Raw genomic sequence first — 24345 nt, forward strand, 5'->3', positions numbered from 1 at the left:
AACTCCCACTAGCGTTTTCTGCCCCAGTGTTACGCAGCTCTACCCATATCGATTCCACATCCTCCAAGCTAATGTCCTTCCTTTCTATTGCGTTAATCTCCTCTCTAACCAGCAACGCTACCCCACCTCCTTTTCCTTTCTGTCTATCCCTCCTGAATATTGAATATCCCTGAATGTTCAGCTCCCAGCCTTGGTCACCCTGGAGCCATGTCTCCGTGATCCCAACTATATCATAGTCATTAATAACTATCTGCACATTCAACTCATCCAGGTTAATTGGCTTGGGTTTGTTTACTTGGTATAAGTGTAAATTGTCCTTAGTATGTGTAGGATAGTGTTAATGTGTGGGGATCACTGGTCGGCGGGGCCTCGGTGGGCCAAAGAGCCTGTATCCGTGCTGTATCTCTAAACCAAACTAAGCTCTGGATCACAATATGAACACCTATGCCAGGATTCTATTCATTGACTGCAGCCCAGTCTTCAACACCATAATAGCAAATAAGCTCACCTCTGAAGAAGGGTCCCGTCCCAAAACATCCCCTATCCATGATTTCCAGCGATGCTGCCTGACCCGCTGAGCACTTTATGTCTATTTGTGTAAACCAGCATCTGAAGTTCCTTGTATCTTCATCACTGAACTCTTGGACATTGGCCAAGTGGCCTCCATCTTCAACTGGGGTCTGGACTTCCTGACGGGTAAACCTTAGTCAGTTCAAATTGGTCATTTCATTTCCTCCATCCTGATCCTCAACACTGATGCTCAATCCCTTGCTCTCTCTACACTGTCACGTGCAAAGTGCTAACAAGTGAAATTCTTTTTCGTACAAACAGTCCAGTGTGAAAGTGCCAACAGTGTTGTGTGCACGTTACTACTGAAGCCCAAAAACAAATACGAAAATTTCCAAAACACTGCATATGGGCCAAATGCAGGCAGGTGGGACTAGTACAGACGGGATATGTTGGTCAATGTGGGCGTTGAGCCGAAGGGCCTGTTTCCACACTGTATAACTCCATGACTGCATCAATATTAAATTTGTCATTCTAGTAAATGAATGCTATCCATTCATGGGTATCCTGCATTTTACACTGCACCTTTGCATTGGCACTTTCATAATGATGGTGTTCTTTCTCGGCACTGAAAACCTCTTCTAAAATATGAATGATGAAATCTCAGTGGTTGCATTATTCCACTTATCTTCATCAGCAAATGTGATAATTGATCTGATAATTAGCGGGCCTAGTCGATAATAGATGCATTTTAGTCTGACCTTGGGGGCTGATAACATCACATCTGGGCTGTTTGCAGCTTCATGCCAGGCAAGCTGACACATGGCCTTGGTAGTATTGATTTCTGCAAGGCCTGCATTGCCTCTTTCAACTTGACCACTGTGTCTGCAAACTGATACGGAACTTCAACCATGAAATGAGCATTACAAGTCTGCACAAGATGCTTCTTAACTCCAGAAGTGTGGTCTACGCAAGTGGGATGGGATCATTTCAAAACTTAATTTTGTCAAAATTGAGTCACATATTTCTATTGTTAACATTGCCTTCAACAAAAAGCTCAGTAAATTTCAAATGTATGATATTAGCAGCAGTCGCTTAGTTTAGTGATACTACGCGGAAACAGGCCCTTTGGCCCACCGAGTCCGCACCAACCAGCGACTCCACACATTAACACTGTCCTACACACACTAGGGACAATTTACACTTATACCAAGCCGATTAACCTACAAATCTGTACGTCTTTGGAGTGTGGGAGGAAACCCAAGATCGCGGAGAAAACCCATGCATGACACGGCAGGACATACAAACTTCATACAGACAGATCAAACCTAAGGTACACAAAATTGCTGGAGAAACTCAGCGGGTGCAGCAGCATCTATGGAGCGAAGGAAATAGGCGACGTTTCGGGCCGAAACCCTTCTTCAGACTGATGGGGGGTGGGGGGGAGAAGGAAGGAAAAGGGGAGGAGGAGGAGCCCGAGGGCGGGCGGATGGGAGGGTGGGAGGAGACAGCTAGAGGGTTGAGGAAGGGGAGGAGACAGCAAGGACTAGCAAAATTGGGAGAATTCAATGTTAATGCCATCCGGACGCAAGGTCCCCAGACGGAATATGAGGTGCTGTTCCTCCAATTTCCGCTGTTGCTCACTCTGGCAATGGAGGAGACCCAGGACAGAGAGGTCGGATTGGGAATGGGAGGGGGAGTTGAAGTGCTGAGCCACCGGGAGGTCAGGTTGGTTATTGCGGACTGAGCGGAGGTGTTCGGCGAAACGATCGCCCAACCTCCGCTTAGTCTCCCCGATCAAACCTAGGTCTCTGGCGCTTGTAAGGCAGCAACTCTGCTGCTGCGCCAACGTGCCGCCCAAATCCATAGATCTAAAACAAACAGGAATGTTAATAAACTTGGAATGAAAGAGAGAAAACAAACCGAGGTGTTCCTTTTCATTTTGCTCAGTTAATTAAATGTTAACATCTTCTTTGTAGTCAGCACAGTATACAGTCATGCAAGCATATTAAACATGTTATTTTCTTCAGCTCTAAGGTTGTAGTGAAACACAAATAAAATTACACAGTATGAGCATCAAATGCATCCCATATCTACCTGAATATATCAAAGAAACATTTCAATCAAATTACTTCTGATTTGAATTTAAGATGTCATTTAAATTTTTTTATCTAAATACCATCAAAACGCCATTCCTCACGAGCAAATGTACTTGATAACTGAAAAGTAGAATTATTAAGGTACAATGTCAATGTTCTTTTCATTGAGATTTCCTGTTATAAACATGTTTTGGACATCTGCGAACATCAACAAAAAAATAATTAGCAAAGCACAAAGTGCTGGATTAATTCAACAGGTCAGCCAGCATCTGTGGAGGGAATGGACAGGCGACATTTCGGGTTGAGACCCTTCTTCAGACTGATCGGAGTATGGAGGAAGAAAGGTGGGGATCTGGCAAGTGATAGGTGGATATAGGTGAGGGTGATCGGACTGGCAGGGGGAGGGGGAGAGGGAGAGGGAGAGAGAGAGAGGGGGAGAGAGGGAGAGAGGGGGAGAGAGAGGGAGAGGGAGAGAGAGAGGGAGAGGGAGAGGGAGAGGGAGAGGGAGAGGGAGAGGGAGAGGGAGAGGGAGAGGGAGAGGGAGAGGGAGAGGGGGAGGGGGAGGGGGAGGGGGAGGGGGAGGGGGAGGGGGAGGGAGAGGGAGAGGGGGAGGGGGAGGGAGAGGGGGAGAGAACCAATTAACCTACAAACCTGTACGTCTTTGGGGTGTCGGTGGAAACCGAAGATCGTGGAGAAAACCCATGTAGGTCATGGGGAGAATATACAAACTACGTACAGACAGCACCCGTAGTTGGGATCAAACCCAGGTCTCTGGCGCTGTAAGGCAGTAGCTCTACTGCTACGCCACCGTGCCGTCCAGATGGGATTGGATTCAATTTATTGTCATTGCACTTTTCAGTGCAACAAAATGGTTTAGCCTGCAGTCATAACATAGAATAAATAACAAACACTCAACACAGTTTAAAGTCCCAAAGTCATTGTCTCTTCCCTCCTTGCTCTCCCTCTGCGCTGAGGCAATCCAAGCCTCCGATGTTGTGACCCCGCCGGGTAATGGTAAGTAAGTCCCGCGGCTGAATCCGTGCTCTGCAAATGGGCCGGTTCAAACTCCGCGGCCCGGGGCGGTCGAAGCTGCCGAAGCTGCCGCCCTCCAGTCCAGCGGACGCAGCTGTAGTTGAGGGAGCTCCGGATAAACAGGTCACCAACCTGTGACCTGCGAGCTCCCGATGATGTCGTCCACTGGCCCCGCGTGAGGATGGACTAAGTGACAAAGACTACATGTGAAAAGGAGACAAAAGGGTGTCAGATAAGGAGAGAAGAGGAGAGAAATGTAAAGCCAGAGGGAGGCACATAGGTGGAAGGGAACGTGGTAGTGGGGAGAAAAGGGATTCGAACATCTACATTCTCTTGTGCTGACAAAAAACAACCATATGTTATCTGAATTGTTCTCATGTCTTCTATGACATTACCATATTTAAGTAGCTAGTCATGTGAAAAAAATAGCTTCCTCCAATATGAACATGACATAATTAACATAATTAACAGGATTCGGTCAGGACAATTACTTGCAACTAGAGATTAAACAGAATAAATATGTTGTGGCAATTTTAGGCCTTTTTCGATGTCAAGCCAAGTGCAATAATAATAAACTGAGAGCTGGTGTACATTGCGTAACAAACTATTAAGCCACTCTGGTTAAATATGTCTGCATTAGAGAGATTGATTTCCTATTGGTACCATATTCAAGGAAAAATAATTGACATTTTGATTATAGATAGTTCATATCCTGTGAATGCCAACGTTAAATATAGAATAAATGAAACCCAAGCTGTAATGTAAATATGTTACCAATTAATTTAATAACTTGAAATTTATCTGTATTCAATTCCTATAATAATTTTAAAAAAAATTTAAGCTGGAGAGGGTGCAGAGATGATTTACAAAGATGTTGCCAGGAAGGAAGGGCCGGAGCTACAGGGAGTGGGTTGGGCATGCTAGGGATTTCTTCCTTGGGGTGCAGGAGGATGAGAGGTGATCTTTTGAAGGAGTGTAAAATCATGAGGGGAATAAATAGAGTAAATGCACAGAGTAGGGAATTAAGAACCAGAGGACATAGGTTTAAGGTGAGGGGGGAAAGATTTAATAGGAACCCGAGTGGTAACTTATTTACACAAAGAGTGGTGGGTGTATGGAACGAGCTGCCGGTTTAGGTAGTTGAGGCAGTTAAGACACATCTAGACAGGTACATGGATAGGACAAGTTTAGTGGGATATGTGTCAAACGCGGGCAGGTGGGACTAGTGTAAATGGAGCATGCTGGTCGACGTGGGCAAGTTGGGCTGTAGGGCCTGTTTCCACACTGTTACTCTAATGGGCCTGTCCCACTTAGGCTATTTTTAGGCGACTGCCAGCGACTGTCATAGTCGTAGCAGGTGGCCAAAAAAAATGGCGACTGGACCCCACTTCGACATAAAATTTGAAATAGAATCATTACTTTAACAACAACAAAAAACGAAGTCACCGCCGGCGACAACCTACGTCACCTGCCGACAACCTATGTTTACCTGGCGACATCCTAGCGACAACCTGGCGACAACTACAACATCACCTATGTCAGGAGAAGTCAAGCTACGCTCATTGGCGTCAAACCCAATGTCGCCGACTGTCTCCGAAAATTTTTCAACATGTTGAAAATCCAGCGGCGACCAGAAAGACGCTACGACTCTTTGGGCGACTGAGGAGACTACGCACGATTATACAGGCGACACCCCGACTGCTACGTGGCGACAGCCTAGTCACCTGTAGTCACCTAAAAAAAATCACCTAAGTGGGACAGGCCCTTAAGACTCCATGATTTTAGTTCTGATATGTGCAATACCATTGCACACATTTTCAAAATTTTGTCTAATTTGTATGTTATTTGCATTTATACCTTAATGCGTTAAAGCAATTTTAATATTTCTGAAAACCGTATCTGTCATAAAGAATGGGACAGAGTAATTATGTTTAATAATTTTTTTCGTTTTTCATTTACAAAAATCTTCTTAACAGTCTCGATAAAGAATAATGATTTTGTTGCTATGCAGTCTCTGCATTGTTTTGTTGATGTGGGCAGCAGTGCGGAAACGCTAACTCCGAGTATTGACCAGGTTTTCCAAACTGTTCTGCCAAGCGGAGGAAGCAAACTGTCGGAATTGTTGTCTTATTTTAACCACAGACAAAATTTCATGCATTTCGAATGTACGCTTCTCTGTCCCCAGTGAAATCAGACGAGCTGCAGACAATCAAGAAGGAACTGACCCAAATCAAAAACAAAATTGACTTCTTACTGGGAAGACTGGAGAAGATTGAGAAGCAACAAAAGGCAGATGCCGGTGGGTAGAAATCAGCATCAAGCAACAGACAAGTCATCCTAGGTTACATTAAGCCAGCTTAGTGCTATCAGTCACATTGACAGGTCAGGAAGGATACACGGCTCAAAGTGATTTTCATTACGTAACAAGTTGTTACTGAAAGTAAGCATGGAGGTACAACAGGCAGTGAAGAAAGCTAATGGCATGTTGGCCTTCATTGCGAGAGGATTTGAGTTTAGGAGCAAAGAGGTCCTTCGGCAGTTGTAAAGGGGCCTGGTGAGTCCACACCTGGAGTATTGTGTGCAGATTTGGTCTCCTAATTTGAGGAAGGACATTCTTGCTATTGAGGGTGTGCAGCGTAGGTTCACGAGGTTAATTCCTGGGATGGCTGGACTGTCATATGATGAAAGAATGGAGCGACTGGGCTTGTATTCGCTGGAAATTAGAAGGATGAGAGGAATCTTATAGAAACATATAAAATTATTAAGGGATTGGATGTTGGGGGAGTCCAGAACCAGGGGCCACAGTTTAAGAATAAGGAATAGGCCATTTAGAACTGAGATGAAGAAAAACGTTTTCACCCAGAGAGTTGTGAATTTGTGGAATTCTCTGCCTCGGAAGGCAGTGGAGGCCAAATCCCTGGATGCATTCAAGAGAGAGTTACTGTAGGCTCTTAGGCCCAGCGGAATCAAGGGATATTGGGAGTAGGCAGGAACGGGATACTGATTGTGGATGTTCAGCCATGATCACATTGAATGGCGGTGCTGGCTTGAAGGCCCGAATGGCCTACTCCTGCACCTATTGTCTATGCGTCTAAGACCCCCCCACCCCCACCCTCCACATTTCATCCCAAAGAAGTGGGGGCAGGTAGGTTACTTGGCCACTTTAAATAGCAGCTTGTGTGTAGGTGAATGATAGAATCTGGGGGGAGTTGATGACAATATGGAGTGAATAAAAGTGGATTATATTAGTGAGGGATTAGTTTAAATGAGTTGCCGATGGTCAGTGTAGACTTAGTGGGCCAAAGAGCCTGTTGCCATGCTGTATCTCAACCTCTCCCTCTCCCTCCCCATCACCTTCCCCTCCACCTCTCCATCTCCCCCCTTCCCCTCCCTCTCTCTCCCTCTTTCCCTCTCTCTCCACCTGTCTCTCTTGCACATTCGTGAGGTGAGTCTATACTTTGGGCACTGAAATACGAAGGCGTTTCAGTGCTCACGCACTTCCATAAATAAGTTTGCATTTTCATTTCAATTTCACAATACTGAAACGATGCATTCATGCTTCATCTTCCAAATTCGATAGGGCATTATTCTATCTCACGTGCCATAATTCTTCCATTTTACAATTTAATTTAGCAAGAATTGTGCATTTAATACGTTTAAAATCACAATTTTTAATAAAAGCAAATGTTAAAAATTGGATGAAATTGAGGGCAGGAACAGGGAGATATGGGGATCTGAATGTGTGGCTGAGGAGCTGGTGCAGGAAACAGGGATTTAGATTCTTAGACCACTGGGACCTGTTTTGGAGTAAGGGTGAATTGTACATTAGGGACGGGTTGCACCTTAACAGGCGGGAGGGACCAGCATTCTGGCAGGCAAGTTTGCACGGGTGGATTTAATATAAATAGTGGGGGGGGGGGGGGGAGGAGATAAACTGGAAATACAATGATGGAGTTAAAGGGAAAGAGAGTATAGGAAAAGTTAAGAAAGACACCAGAATTAACGGGGCAGAAAGCTCAGGAAGGTTAGGAGAGTATGGCCAAGTGAAATAGGAATCGATGTGAAAGGTGACGGGAGTAAAGGATTAAAAGTATTATATATGAATTCACAAAGTATAAGAAATAAAGTGGATGAGCTTGAGGCTCTGTTGGAAATTGACAAGTATGATGTTGTGGGAATTACAGAGACATGGCTGCAAGAGGGCCAGGGCTGGGAACTGAATATTCAAGGGTATACCTCCTATCGAAAAGATAGACAGGTGGGCAGAGGGGGTGGAGTAGCTCTGTTGGTAAGGAATGAAATTCAGTCCTTTGCGAGGGGTGACAGAATCAGGAGATGTACAGTCAGTATGTGTAGAATTGAGGAATTGTAAGGGTAAAAAGACCCTAATGGGAGTTATCTGCAGGCCCCCCAAACAGTAGCCTGGATATAGGATGCAAATTGAATCAAGAGTTAAAATTGGCATGTAGTAAAGGTAATGCTAGGTTATGGGAGATTTCAACATGCAGGTAGACTGGGAAAATCAGGTTGGTACTGGACCGCAAGGAAGGGAGTTTGTGGAGTGCCTCCGAGATGGATTCTTAGAGCAGCTTGTACTGGAACCTACCAGGGAGAAGACAATTCTGGATTTAGTGTTGTGTAATGAACCGGATTTGATAAAGGGAACTCGAGGTAAAGGAGCCATTAGGAGGTGGTGGCCATAATATGATAAGTTTTCATCTACTATTTGAGAGGGAGAAGGGAAAATAGGAAGGGTCAGTATTACAGTTGAGCAAAGGGGACTATGGAGCCATGAGGGAGGAGCTGGCCAAATTTGACTGGAAAGAGATGTTCTTTCTAGCGATGATTATGGAACAACAATGGTGGGTATTTCTGGGAATAATACAGAAGGTGCAGGATCAGTTCATTCCCAAGAGGAAGAAAGATTCTAAGGGGAGTAAGGGGTGACCGTGGCTGACAAGGGAAGTCAACGACAGTATAAAAATAAAAGGGAAGAAGTATACCATAGCAAAGATGAGCGGGAAGCCAGACGATTGGGAAACTTTTAAAGAGCAACAAACTATAACTAAAAAGGCAATATGGGGAGAAAAGATGAGGTGCGAAGGTAAGCCAGCCCAGAATATAAAGGAGGATAATAAAAGCTTCTTTAGGTATGTGTGCTAGAGGTTATGGGGAGAAGGCAGGAGAATGAGGTTAGGAGGGAGAGATAGATCTGCCATGATTGAATGGTGGAGTAGACTTGAAGGACCGAATGGCCTAATTCTACGCCCATTCCTTATGACAGTTTAGAGATGACTTATTGTGGAAGCTGGATGTATTTTCTATTTGGTAGGGGAACCCCTGATTGCTGTGCTCCACAATATTCCGTAGTCCTGTCACCCCATCCCCTCCTAGAGAGGCAGCACGGTGGCGCAGCGGTAGAGTTGCTGCCTTACAGCGCCAGGGAACTGGGCTCGATCCTGACCTTGGGTTTAGTTTAGTTTTTGTCACCCAAGTACAATGCTGCGTGCTAACCAGTCAGCGGAAAGACAATACATTATTCCAATTGACCCGTCCACAGAGTACAGATACATGATAAAGGGAATATCATGAATAACGTTTAGTGCAAGATAAGGCCAGTAAAGTCTGCTCAAAGATAGTCTGAGGATTTCCAATGAGGTAGATAGTAGTTGTGCACTGCGCTCTAGTTGTGGTAGGATGGTTCAGTTGCCTGATAACAGTTGGGAAGAAACTGTCCCTGAATCTGGAGGTGTGCGTTTTCGCGCTTCTATACATTTGCCTGTTGGGAGAGGGAAGAAGAGGGAGAAACCGGGGTGCGACTCATCCTTGATTATTGTGCTGTCTGTACGGAGTTTGTACATTCTCCCTAAGACCGCATGGGTTTTATCCAGGTGCTCCAGTTTCCTCCCACACTCCCAAAGATGCACAGGTTTGTAGGCAACTCTACTGCTTTGCTCACTGGAAGGCACCTGAGAAGTCGCTACTATGAGGCTGCTCTCTTACATTGGGCCAGGCAATTAAGAACTGTAGGAAGGAACTGCAGATGCCGATTTATACAAAAGATAGACACAATGTGCTGGAGTAACTCAGCGGTCAGTTAACATCTGTGGAGGAAAAGAAGAGGTGACATTTTGGGTGGGGACTTCTTCAGACTGAGATCTGATTCTCTGCTAATCATGCTACCACAATGCTACCATAGTCCTCTTTTCATCATGCACACAATGGTAAATTTATCCTTGGTATGTAGTTAAAATTGGTGCTTTTACAATCTGCCCATGTACAGGCATGCTTCAAATGTATTAGCTTTGGTCCCTTTTGGCTTCATAAATTAGGTCAAAACATTTTATGAACATCTTAGAACTAGTAGTTCATAATTCTGCTGTTGTCTCTTGAAGAAATTTCACTGAGCAATATATTACAGCAAAGGAGTAGGGTCTCTTTACTAAAATTGTTTATTTCTGATCATCGCCTCCGTGTCTGGCCATTTTCACTGTAAAAACATTGATAAGATTTTGTTATCAACCAGTATGTCTTCATGCAATGGTACACAAAATTGCTGGGGAAACTCAGCGGGTGCAGCAGCATCTATGGAGCGAAGGAAATAGGCGACGTTTCGGGCCGAAACCCTTCTTCAGACTGATGGGGGGTGGGGGGGGGGGGGGGGAGAAGGAAGGAAAAGGGGAGGAGGAGGAGGAGCCCGAGGGCGGGCGCATGGGAGGGTGGGAGGAGACAGCTAGAGGGTTAAGGAAGGGGAGGAGACAGCAAGGGCTAGCAAAATTGGGAGAATTCAATGTTAATGCCATCCGGACGCAAGGTCCCCAGACGGAATATGAGGTGCTGTTCCTCCAATTTCCGCTGTTGCTCACTCTGGCAATGGAGGAGACCCAGGACAGAGAGGTCGGATTGGGAATGGGAGGGGGAGTTGAAGTGCTGAGCCACCGGGAGTTCAGGTAGGTTATTGCGGACTGAGCGGAGGTGTTCGGCGAAACGATCGCCCAACCTACGCTTAGTCTCATTGTTTTCATGCAATGATGTTTTTGGAAATAGCCTTTTAGTCATAGCATCTTACACTGTGGAAACTTGCCATGTGGCCCAACGTGCCCATGCCGACCAATATGCCCCTTCTACACTAACCCCACATGCCTGCCATATTTCTCTAAACCCATCCAGCAACCTATCTAAATGTCTCTTAAATGCTGCAATAACACTTATCTTACCTACCTTCTCTGGCATATGCCCACCTCCCATTGTGTGGAAAAAGGTACCCCTCAGGCACATATTAAATCTTTCCCCTTCACCTTAAACCTATATCCACTGGTTCTCGATTCCCGTACTCTTGGCAAGAGATTCTGTGTGTCCACCTGTTCTATTCCTCTCATGATTTTGTACACCCCTATAAGATCTGCCCTCATCCTCCTGCGCTCCAAAGAGTCCCAGCCTACCCAACCTCTCCCTATAGCTCAAGCCCTCGAATCCTGGGAACATCCTCATAACACTTCTCTGCAGCCTTTCCAGCTTGACAACATCTTTCTTATAACATGGTGCCCAGAACTGAACATAATAATTCTTGAACTGCTGAAAAACAAACTTCAACATATTGTTAGTGAGCCAACCTTTCTCAGTGCATTTGGAGGCCTTGTTTCTTGAGACATAATCAACAACGTCCTTCAGGGCCATAGTGTGTATTTCACTAATCCCTCCTCCATGTCTGTTCCTGGTTGCACCAATTCACTTGCCGACTACTGTGATACATTGCATTCTTTGACTGGAAACAGAGTGGATAATAACATAACTAAAAGGCTCATCGATCAATATTAATTGTGAGAGTGAACCAAGCATCTTTTGTTGTAATCGTAAATAGGGAAGGTGTATTGGTGCTGGGAATGGATGTGGTTCCCGATGTTGGGGGAGTCCAGAACTAGGGGCCACAGTTTAAGAATAAGGAGTAAGCCATTTAGAACGTAGACGAGGAAACACTTTTTCTCACAGAGAGTTGCGAGTCTGTGGAATTCTCTGCCTCAGAGGGCGGTGGAGGCCAGTTCTCTGGATAATTTCAAGAGAGAGCTAGATAGGGCTCTTAAAGATAGCGGAGTCAGGGGATAGTTCTTTACTCAGAGAGTGGTAGCGGTGTGGAATGAGCTTCCAGTGGAAGTGGTGGCGGCAGGTTCGTTGGTATCATTTAATGAATAAATTGGATAGGCATATGGATGAGAAGGGAATGGAGGGTTATGGTATGAGTGCAGGCAGGTGGGACTAAGGGAAAAAATTGTTCAGCACGGACTTGTAGGGCCGAGATGGCCTGTTTCCGTGCTGTAATTGTTATATGGTTATATGTTATATGGTTATATGATATGGGGAGCAGGCAGGAACGGGGTACTGATTGGGGATGATCAGCCATGATCAGATTGAATAACGGTGCTGGCTCGAAGGGCCGAATGGCCTACTCCTGCACCTATTGTCTATTGGAGTAGAACCAAATGAATCTTTGCAATTGTGGTGGGAGTTTCCTCCAAGCCCCGTTTACCTCCACTAATGGTTTGTATGCAGCTGACTGAACCCTTAGTGGAAATCCTTTAATTACTCCAGTGGCCATAGCTTTAAGGTGAGAGAGGCAAACTTTAAGGGAAAGGCCAAGTCAATGGATATTTTTAAGGCAGAGATACAGTGCATTCAGAAAGTATTCAGACCCCTTCACTTTTTCCATATTTTGTGACGTTACAGCCTTATTCTAAAATTGATTAGATTTTTTTTTTTTTTTTTTTAAATCATCAATCTACACACAATACCCCATAATAAAAGAGCAAAAACAAGCGTTTTGAAATTTTTGCAAAGTAATTAAAAATAAATAACTGAAATATCACATTTACATAAGTGTTCAGACCCTTTACTCAGTACTTTGTTGAGGCACCTTTGGCAGCGATTACAGCCTAAAGTCTTCTTGGGTATGACGCTACAAGCTTGGCACACCTGTATTTGGTTAAATTCTCCCGCTCTTCTCTGCAGATCCTCTCAAGTTCTGTCAGGTTGGATGGGGAGCATCGATACACAGCTATTTTCAGGTCCTTCCAGAGATGTTCGATCGGGTTCAAGTCCAGGGTCTGGTTGGGCCACTCAAGGACATTCACAAACTTGTCACAAAGCCACTCCTGCATTGTCATGGCTGTGTGCTTAGGGTCGTTGTCCTGTTGGAAGGTGAACCTCCACCCCAGTCTGAGGTCCAGAACGCTCTGGAGTAGGTTTTCATCAAGGATCCCTCTGTACTTTGCTCCGTTCATCTTTCCCTCGATCCTGACTAGTCTCCGAGTTCCTGCCGCTGAAAAACATCCCCACAGCATGATGCCGCCACCACCATGCTTCACTGTGGGTATGGTATTGGCCAGGTGATGAGCGGTGCCTGGTTTCCTCCAGACATGACGCTTGGCATTCAGGCCAAAGAGTTCAATCTTGGTTTCATCAGACCAGAGAATCCTGTTTCTCTTGCCTTTTGGCAAACTCCAAGCAGGTGTCATGTGTCTTTTACTGAGGAGTGGCTTCCATCTGGCCACTACCATAAAAGCCTGATTGGTGGAGTGCTGCAGATATAGTTGTCCTTCTGGAAGGTTCTCCCATCTCCACAGAGGAACTCTAGAGCTCTGCCAGTGACCATCGGGTTCTTGGTCACCTCCCTGACCAAGGCCCTTCTCCCCCGATTGCTCAGTTTGACCGGGCGGCCAGCTCTATGAAGAGTCCTAGTGGTTCCAAAGTTCTTCCATTTAAGAATGATGGAGTTCACGGTGCTCTCGGGATCTGCAACAATTGTTTTATACCCTTCCCCAGATCTGTGTCTCAACACAATCCTGTCTCGGAGGTCTACGAACAATTGCTTTGTCTTCATGGCTTGGTTTTTGCGCTGACATGCACTGTCAACTGTGGGACCTTATGTAGACAGGTGTGTGCCTTTCCAAATCATGTCCAATTAATTTAATTTACCACTGGTGGACTCCAATCAAGTTGTAGAAACATCTCAAGCATAATCAATGGAAACAGGATGAACCTAAGCTCAATTTTGAGTGTCACAGCAAAAGGTTTGAATACTTATGTAAATGTGATATTTCAGTTATTTCTTTTTACTTTGCAAAACTCTCTAAACACCTGTTTTTGCTTCTTCATTCTGGGATATTGTGTGTAGATTGATGATAAAAAAAAAGAATTTAATCCATTTTAAAATAAGGCTGTAACGTAACAAAATGTGGAAAAAGTGATATTTTTCTGAATACTTTCTGAATGCACTTGATCAGTATGGTTGACATGGGTCATGGGGAGAAGGCAGGTGTATGGGGTTAGGAGGGAGAGATAGATCAGCCGTGATAAAATGGCAGAGTAGGCTTGATGTGCTGAATGGCCTAATTCTGCTCCTATCACTTACGACCTTGTGCAGGGTAAGTTTTTTTAGGCAGAAGGTGGTGAGTGCCTGGAACACACTGCCAGCACTGAAGGTGGAGGCAGATATGATAGTGGCATTTACAAAGCTATTGCATAGGCAAATGGAGGGATATTGATTATATGCAGGCAGATAACAGTTGAGCTTAACAACATGCTCGGTGCAGACATTGTGGGCCGAAGGGCCTGTTCTTATGCTGTACTGTTCTATGTTCAATGTTCTATGTAATGAAATCTCCAACTATTTTTTTTTTAATCTATTGCTCTGACATTTATAGTAAGATAGACGGCCACCATTTTCTTGTAGAATAGAAATACATTTTAAGCATTAATAGGCCGTGGGAGTTTACAAGGAAAATTTCAAATCTTCATCATTTTGATTTGGTGAATTGCTTTCCTATTCCCTCGAAATTTCTGACTAACAGGTTGTTTACAGAATTCATGTTCAAGTTTGTCTTTTCTGCTAAAATAGTTAGTTAATTTATGAGATTTTAAAAGATTTTGTTGCGTGCTAACCAGCCAGTGGCAAGATAATACATGATTACAATCAAGCCATCCACAGTGTACAATAGACAATAGACAATTGGTGCAGGAGTAGGCCATTCAGCCCTTCGAGCCAGCACCGAAATTCAATGTGATCATTGCTGAGCATCCACAATCAGTACCCCATTCCTGCCTTCTCCCCATATCCCCTGACTCCGCTATCTTTAAGACCCCTATCTAGCTCTATCTTGAAAATATCCAGAGAACCGGCCTGCACCGCCCTCTGAGTCAGAGAATTCCACAGACTCACAACTCTCTGTGTGAAAAAGTGTTTCCTCATCTCCGTTCTAAATGACTTACCCCTTATTCTTAAACTGTGGTCCCTGGTTCTGGACTCCCCCAACATTGGGAATATGTTTCCTGCCTCTAGTGTGTCCAAACCCTTAATAATCTTATATGTTTCAATAAGATACCCTCTCATCCTTCTAAATTTCAGAGTATACAAGCCCAGTCGCTCCATTCTCTCAGCATATGACAGTCCCGCCATCCCCGTGTACAGATGCATGATAATGGGAATAACGTGAATAACGTTAGAGTCAAGAGTGATTTATTGTCATATGTCCCAGGTGAAACAATTGAATTCTTACTTGCAGCAGCACAACAGTACACTGTAAACAATATATTAAACGAGAAAAAAAAATCCAGTGTGCGTACATCCACACATACCCAAATATACATAGATATAGCTGCCCCTCCCATTCCCACGCTGACCTTCCTGTCCTGGGCCTCCTCCATTGTCAGAGTGAGGTCCAGCACAAATTGGAGGAACAGCATCTCATATTTTGCTTGGGTAGCTTACACCCCAGCGGTATGAACATTGACTTCTCTAACTTCAAGTACACTTGCTTTCCCTCTCTCTCCATCCCCTCTCCCTTTCCTGTTCTCCGACCAATCTTACTGTTTCCGACTACTTTATCTCTGTTTGCTTTGATGTTACCTTCTCACAACTCACAATGATCTATACTACATATTCCTTGATCTCCATTCCCTTTGTCCTGTTTTCACGCCTTATACTTCCTTATCTACACACTTATCTATGTACCTCCCAGTCTGAAGAAGGGTCTCAAACTGAATCATCTCCCATTCCTTCTCTCCAGGTATGCTGCCTGGCCCGCTGAGATACTCCAGCATTTTGTGTTTGTTGTTTCTTCTATATGTGTATATATATATATTTAGTGTAGAAATACAGTGCGGAAACAGGCCCTTCGGCCCACCGAGTCTGCACCAACCAGCGATCCCCGCACACTATCCTACACACTAGGGACAATTTACACTTATACCAAGCCATACCTACATACTTGTACGTCTTTGGAGTGTGGGAGGAAACCAAAGGTCACGGAGAAAACCCACGCAGTCACGGGGAGAACGTACAAACTCCATATTGACAGTACCCAGTCTCCGGCGCTGCAAGCACTGTATGGCAGCAACTCTACCGCTGCGGTGCAGTGGGTTAAGCCTATTTTCCTTTTTCATTATAAGGGTTAACAACGCATACTGTACTTATGAGTATTTTTTCTAGTGTTGACAGTTGCTGAAGTATTCATGAATAAATAAACTTAATGAGGGCTCAGTAAATCGTGTGTTTGAATCCCTTGTTTGCCCCCTGATGTACAGGCTGATGTTGTTGTATCACCAAAGACAAATCACACTTCTGCAATCATGGCAATCTCTAAGGCAAGATGAAGACAGGTGGAGCTTAAGTACAATGCTATCTGTCAGGGTATGTGCCTAATCCGCTCCCATTGCAGCTGCCAAGCATATATCAAACGCTGAGAGCCACAATCCCGGGAGCCTATCATTTTATTAAAAAACGCCAAAATAGTTTTAGACTGTTGAAAAGCATTGAAAAGTATTTTTTCAGTTTAGTTCAGAGATGCAGTGTGGTAACAGACCCTTCAGCCCACCGAATCACTGCCGGCCAATGATCACCCCTCTCCTACATCTATCCTACACACTGGGTACAATTTACAGAAGCCAATTAACCTACAGCCTGCATGTTTAGCTTTTTGGGGGGCTTTTAATTTTTATAGATACAGTGTGGAAACAGGCCCTTCGGCCCACCAAGTCCACGCCAACCTGCGATCCCCGTACACTAGTTCTATCCTACATGCTAGGGACAAACTAACCTGTAAACCTACACGTCTACGGAATGTGGGAGGAAACTGGACCATCACGCGGTCACAAGGAAAACATGCAAACTCCATACAGACAGCACCCGTAGTCAGGATCGAACCCGTGTCCCTGGCGCTGGAAGACAGCAACTCTACCGCTGCGCCACTGTGCGGCCCCCGATTCTGATCTCTGAACCCAATGTGGAATTCAGAAACTTCTTCCACTGGTCTCCTAGCTTTTTAAACCATGTCGACCAGCGATAAGATGGATAAGAGCAAAAGACACAAAGTGCTGGAGTAACTCAGTGGGTCAGGTAGCATCTCCGGAGATCATGGATCGGTGACATTTCGGGTCGGGACCCTTCTTCAGACTGGATATTCAAAGACGGGATATAAAATAGATATTCCAGCTGAACATCTTCTAATGTTATATTTGGTCAGTTTCTATTTTGTCTTGTACAATTATTCAGGGAATTACACAACTGTAAAATTATGAGATATTTAAACATCTGCATCATTGTCCATATCTTAGCACAGCAACAGATAAGGAAATGTAGCTGCAAAGCCGACAGTCTCGACAGCTATTTTGGGTGTTAATGTATTTCTAATCCAGTGAGTGAGGTGTAACTTCCAGTGGATTGGTAACGTGGGTCACACCAGCAATCGCTTCAGGAAGTGCAACACCCTTTCATGCTCAATAAGACTGCATTTGGGATATTGTAAGCAATTTTGGGCACCATATCTGAGGAAGGATGTGCTGGCTCTGGAGAAGGTCCAGAGGAGGTTTACAAGAATGATCCCAGGAAGGAGTAGGTTAATCTATGATGAGCGTTTGTCGGCACTGGGCCTGTGCTCGCTGGAGTTTAGAAGAATGAGAGGGGACCTCTCATTGAAACATACAGAATAGTGAAAGGCTTGGATAGAGTGGATGTGGAGAGGATGTTTCCACTAGAGGGAGAGTCTAGGACTAGAGGTCATAGCCTCAGAATTAAAGGGTTTTCTTTCAGGAAGGAGATGAGGAGAAATGTCTTTATTCAGAAGGTAGTGAATCTGTGGAATTCTTGTAGAGGTCAAGTCAGTGGATATTTTTAAGGCAGAGACAGATAGATTCTTGATTAGTACGGGTGTCAGAGGTTACGAGGATAAGAGAGGTGAATGGGGTTGGAGGAAGAGATAGATCAGCCATGATTGAATGGCGGCGGAGATGATGGGCCGAATGACCTAATTCTACTCCTATCACTTATGACCTTACGACCTCATGAATAGGAAGATTATGACATTAGTTAGTGTGCGTAATCAATTGAAACACTATACCAAAGTTCTCAGACGAGAGTTCTGCAACACCATCTCACTACACCTCTTCTTGTAATGTGGGGGTCAGAATTGTACACATTCATTGTACCAGTGCCTGTATAGTTCACAGTGGCCACCAACATATACAACGTGGCAGATTTTAGGCTTGGAGAGAAGACTTTGTAGCACAGAAAACCAACAGCAGCAAGAGAAAGACCAGTCTGCATCTTAGATGAGGTCATGGACACTTTTCTTCTTCAATTCTATTTTACCACTTTATGCTCATCTATGGCACTTTATTTGTCATGTGTAACGAGATACAGTGACATTCATTTTTGTATACAGTTCAGTACAAGTATCACGATACATAAGCACTTAGATACATCTGAGATGAGCATCTCAGATACAGTTCAAATGTATAGCAGCAGTAAACTGAGACAGTATACAACGTCGCCAGTTTGGAGCCATTTTCAAGTCCCAGTTGTTGTAAGTGCAGGGATCTTGACCAGACCATGAAGGCATGTTGTCCTGGCGGCGTTGCAGGGTTGGCCTGGCCAATCGTAGCAGTGGTGTCCTCCACCGCTGGAGTCCACGCGCTTGGCCTCGGAGTGGACCCAGGTCCAGCTGAGCCCCAGGCTACTGCTGGGCCTCCAGTGGTCCATTCCACCGTCGAGGCACCGCACTCCCTCCCACAGCTGGTCTGCTTACCGGCCCTCCAGGTGGGTTCCCGCAGGTCCTTGATCCTCATGTGCACTGGTTTCCTTGGAAACCAAAGACTTATTTTATTGTCCACACCCTTGAATGTCCTCAATGGTAGTTTGTCTATTGTCACATGTACCAAGGTACAGTGAAAAGCATTTTTGATGCGTACTAACCAGTCAGCGGAAAGACTATACTTGTTTACAATTGAGCCATCTAGAGTGCACAGGAACATGATAAAGGGAATAATGTTTAGTGCAAGATAAAGTCCAGGAAAGTCCAATAAAATAAAGTCTAAGAGTCTCCAATCAGGTAGATGGTAGCTCAGGGCCGCTCTCTGGTTGTTGAGAGGATGGTTCGGTTGCCTGACAGCAGCTGGGAAGAAACTGTGCCTGAATCTGGAGGTGTGCGTTTTCACACTTCTGTACCTCTTGCCAGAGGGAAGAGGGGAGAAGAGGGAGTGTCAAGCGTGAGACGGGTCCTTGGTTGTGCGGACGGACTTGCCGAGGCAGCGTGAGGTGTAGATGGAGTCAATGGAAGGGAGGTTGGTTTGTGTGATGGTCTAGGCTGCGCCCACAATTTCTGCACCAGATTGTGATGGGTTCTGACAGGAGTAGAGAGGAACTGTTCCCATTAGAGGATGGTTCAAGGCTGTGGGGCAGTGACCACAACTCTGGGACAGAGAATTCCAAAGACCCATAACTGTCCGAGCGAGAAAATCTCAAACATTATTGCATCATCATGATCCAGAAGGTGGCCATTTGGCCCATCAGGTCCACTGCCATCTCAGGTATCCAACAATGCTCCCGCTCCTTCCCCGTGGCTCAAAAATAGATTTTCTCTCGTGCCCATCATATTCCTTTTCCTTTTTTTGAATTCTGAAATAAAGTGGCACGGTGGCGCAGCGGTAGAGTTGCTGCCTTACAGCGCTTGCAGCGCCGGAGATCCAGGTTCGATTCCGACTACAAGTGCTGTCTGTACGGAGTTTCCACGTTCTCCCCTTGAGCGCGTGGGTTTTCTCCGAGTTCTTCGGTTCCCTCCCACACTCCAAAGACACACAGGTTTGTAGGTTAATTGGCTTGGTATAAGTGTAAATTGTCCCTAGTGTGTGTAGGATAGTGTTAGTGTGCGGGGATCACTGGTCGGTACGGACTCGATGGGCCAAAGGGCCTGTTTCCACGCTGTATCTCTAAAGTAAAACGAAAAACTGAATAACCTGCTTCCACCAGCCTTACTGATACTTTCAAGGTCACAGCTATTCTCTCTATATATATACAAATAAAACATCCTTACATCCCCCTAAGCTTCTGACAATCACTTTAAATCTCTGCTCTGCAGCCTTGCACCATCCTCTAATGGGAACAGTTTCTCTCCACTTACTCTGTCTAAACCTGTCATAATCTGCTGCTCCTCCATCAAATCTCAATTTTGTTTTGCTCCAAGGAGAACAGTCCTGGCCTCTCCAGTAAAACCTTGTAGCTGAAATCCCTCATCTCTGGAATCATTCAAGTAAATCTTTCCTGCATCTCTTTTGGGCCTGTGGCCAGAAGTCTCCAGATGAGGCCTAGTCGGTGCTTTATAAAGGTTGTGTACAATCCCTCTGCTTTTGTATTCAATACCTCCTGGTTTAGTTTAGTTTAGTACAATACAATACAATTTAGTTTAGTCTAGTTTAACGATACAGCCCAGAAACAGGCCCTTCGGCCCACCGAGGCTGCGTCAACCAGCGATCCCGACACATTATCACTACCCTACACACATTAGGGACAATTTACAATTATATCAAACCAATTAACCTTAAAACCTGTACTTCTTTGGAATAGACAATAGGTGCAGGAGTAGGCCATACGGCCCTTCAAGCCAGCACCGCCATTCAATGTGATCATGACTGATCATCCACAATAGTACCCCGTTCCTGCCTTCTCCCCATATCCCCTGACTCCGCTATCTTTAAGAGCCCTATCTAGCTCTCTCTTGAAAGTTTCCAGAGAACCGGCCTTGACCATCCTCTGAGGCAGAGAATTCCACAGACTCACAACTCTCTGTGTGAAAAAATGTTTCCCCATCTCCATTCTAAATGGCTTACCCCTTTTTCTTAAACTGTGGCCCCTGGTTCTGGACTCCCCCAACATCGGGAACATGTTTCCTGCCTCTGGCGTGTCCAAACCCTTAATAATCTTAAATGTTTCTATAAGATCCTCTCTCATCCTTCGAATGTGGGAGGAAACCAGATATCCAGAAGAAAACCCACGAAGGTCACAGGGAGAACATACAAACTCTGTACTGACAGCCCCCGTGGTCGGGATCGAACCCGGGTCCCTGGCACTGTAAGGCAGTAGCTCTACTGCTATGCCACCGTGCCACCCATGCCACTGATCCCACTTGCTTTACTTACCACTGATCGCCTGCATGCCTAAACACTTTGCAAGGCTGGTGCCCTTGTGCACCTAAGTCCCATGTTTTATGTATAACCTTCAGAATTGCTATTTGTCAATGTTGCTTACCACACCTCCTCTTACAAAACTGCAAACAGGTTTCAGCTGTGCCTTCTTAAAAGACGTATCATGCTGACTGGTTAGCATGCAACAAATGCTTTACAGGCCCACTAACACAATAACATACAAATAAAGATACAATAATCAATAATATGGTGAATGAATTACTGATAATGCTAGGTAATCATATTTAGCTATCACACGGACAAAACTCCCCACCATCAACTTCATCTGCCTTGAAAAAGCAGCAAACACAATCAAAGACTTGTCCCACCATGGCCATTCCTTCTTCTCCCCGCTCCCATCCGGCAGAAGGTACAGAAGCTTGAAAGCGCGCACCACCAGACTCAGAAACAGCTTCTTCCCCTCTCATCAGGTTTCTGAATGGTCCTTCCATAAGCTAGTGTACTGCCCGATTCACCTGTACCCCATTGCGGACATTGGACTTTGTTTCTGCAACGGATTCACTACAATGCTGAGAACTACATTCTGCCCTTTGTATCTTCCCCATTGCTCTACCTATTGTACTTGAGTTTGACTTGATTGTATGTATGTATGTATGTATGGTATTATCTGCTCTGTTTGGGTAGCATGCTTTTCACTGTACCTCAGTACATGTGACAATAATAAACTTAACCTAACCAAAACCGTTACATTGTACCTCGGTACACGTGACAATAAACTAAACTAAACTAAACTAAATTGCAGCAAACCATCATCCTATGTATTCCAACTCTTTAGCAATAGGAGGCAACATTCTGTTCACTCTGTGACCGGAGAAATTATAATGGGGAAGTAAAGAAAGGGAAAGTCAACAATTATTTTGCATGATTGTGACGCGGGAAGCATTCTTTAAATCATGAAGAACAGCAGGACCAGAGTAGTTGAGAAGCTGAAAGAAATTAACATGGATCAATCAATCAATGGTTCAGTCAATCAATGGTTCTTCATTATCAAAAATAGACACAAAATGCTGGAGTAAATCAGCCGGACAGGCAGCATCTCTGGAGAGAAGGAATGGGACGTTATTATCACGTACCAAGGGACAGGGAAATTCTTTATTTGCATACAGTTCAGTAAACTTTCACTATACATTTAGCACAATCCCAGATTAGGTACGGTGGCGCAGCGGTAGAGTTGCTGCCTTACAGCGCTTGCAGCGCCGGAGTTCGCTCCCGACTATGGTTGCTGTCTGTACGAAATTTGTACATTCTCCCCGTGACCTGCGTGGGGTTTTTTCCGAGATCTTCAGTTTTCTCCCACACTCCAATGACGCACAGGTTTGTAGGTTAATTGGCTTTGTATAAGTGTATTTTGTCCCCAGTATTTGTAGGATAGTGTTAATGTGCGGGCATCTCAGTGCAGACTCGGTGGGCCGAAGGGCCTGTTTCCGCGCTGTATCTCTGAAACTAAAACTAAATCTAAGGTACAAAGTGAACAGATATAGTCCACTGAGACCATATGCAAGAGTCGCCAAGTTTTTGCACCATTTTCAAAGTTGAACGAACATAGAACAGTACTGGAACCCAAGGATGCTTGCCGAACACGTTGATAAGTTAAACTGATCTCATCTCCCTGTACGCGATCCATATTCCCTCTATTCCCTGCACTACCTCGTGCCTATTTACAAAAACTCAGTGTTGGAAAAATTAATAGAGAAAAAAGTCAATACATTCCCAGGATCTGATAATCTGCAACTCAGTGTTTTGAAAGAGATGGTTTTGCAGATTATGAACACACGAGATCACCCTGCTGTTCGCAATCAATATTAATAATTAAAAGCTAGTACCAATGTAATCTATATAATCAATATAATCTGCCGACCATACAACACTGTGTGTAAGAAAGAACTTCAGGTTTACACCGAAGATAGACACAAAATGCTGGAGTAACTCAGCGGGTTAGGCTGTATCTCTGGAGAGAAGGAAGAGGTAATGGTTCGGGTCCCTTCATCAGACTCTTGTAAGAAATATATTTTTATTTATTTTTTAACGAGGATGGAGGGGACTGATGAAAGGTCTCGACCCCCAAACATCACCCATTCCTTTTCTCCAACGATACAACACTAATTGACAGGGTGCATTGTTAGAAGAATTCAGGGGAGCTGTAAGCAGGCTAAGTGAAGGAACAAAGATATAACAGATGGAATGCAATCTCGGAAAATGTAATCTTCCAATTTTGTAGAAAAATATCAGAATTTGTATCATCCAATTAATTAACTTTCTCACCATGTTTAAATAATACGAGTGAATTTTAAGGTAGATAAATTTTAATATGGTGCATTCAATCTCACTAACTAATTAATTGTATCAATTATGAATACCTTAAGACACATAATAATTTATTTGGAATAAAAAGAGTAACGGCCTCTAACCTGAGGATGATTAATTTATTCAATATTGATGATGAATGAATAAGTTTATTGGCCAAGTATTCACATACAAGGAATTTGCCTTGGTGCTGCACTCGCAAGTGACAACATTACATACAGTGCCAGTGAGGAATGACACATAAAACATTATTCCAGCTCTCCAACCAATGTCATAAGATCATAAGTGATAGGAGCAGAATTAGGGCATTTGACAATCAAGTCTACTTGGCCATTGAATCATGGCTGATCTATCTTTTCCTCTTAACCCCATTCTCCTGCCTTCTCCCCATAACTCCTGACACCCATACTAATCAAGAATTTGTCTATCTCAGCCTTAAAAATATCCATTGACTAGGCCTCCACAGCAGTCTGTGGCAATGAATTCCACAGATTCACCACCCTCTATCCATGTTCATATGTAACCCAAACTCCATGAGCCCTTTCTGTGCAATATCTTATCAAATGCCTTTGAAAAATCCATATACATGGTTTCCCGCCTTACACTCTCAAAAAATGTACTAAATGTTTCCTTTTTTTAAATCAGTGGACTCTGCTTGATCATGCGATGATTTTTTTTAAATATAAAAGATAAATGCCCTGTTACTACATTTCTGATCATGGATTCCAGTATTTTGTGGACATGGTCTATTTTCTCTGTTTCTCCCTCTCCCAATTTTCTCTCTTCTTCCCATCTTAAATAAAATCCTAGGTTTGCTGCCTTCCAACCTGGTATGAGTCTGTGGAATTATTTGCCAATGAGGGCTGTGGAGGCCAAG

At 44.4% G+C, this 24345-nt stretch overlaps 1 protein-coding gene across 2 annotated transcripts in view; it reads left to right on the forward strand.

Annotated features, from left to right (window-relative positions):
* Positions 1-24345, forward strand: part of ralyl (RALY RNA binding protein like) — a 405283-nt gene that overhangs the window by 374258 nt on the left and 6680 nt on the right. For both annotated transcript variants that reach the window (XM_033020191.1, XM_033020192.1), the window contains exon 5: positions 5824-5937. In XM_033020191.1, the coding sequence (XP_032876082.1) occupies positions 5824-5937 (114 nt within the window). The remainder of the gene's footprint in view (positions 1-5823; positions 5938-24345) is intronic.

The sequence above is a fragment of the Amblyraja radiata genome, chromosome 4, assembly GCF_010909765.2.
Source record: "Amblyraja radiata isolate CabotCenter1 chromosome 4, sAmbRad1.1.pri, whole genome shotgun sequence".
Taxonomy (NCBI): domain Eukaryota; kingdom Metazoa; phylum Chordata; class Chondrichthyes; order Rajiformes; family Rajidae; genus Amblyraja; species Amblyraja radiata.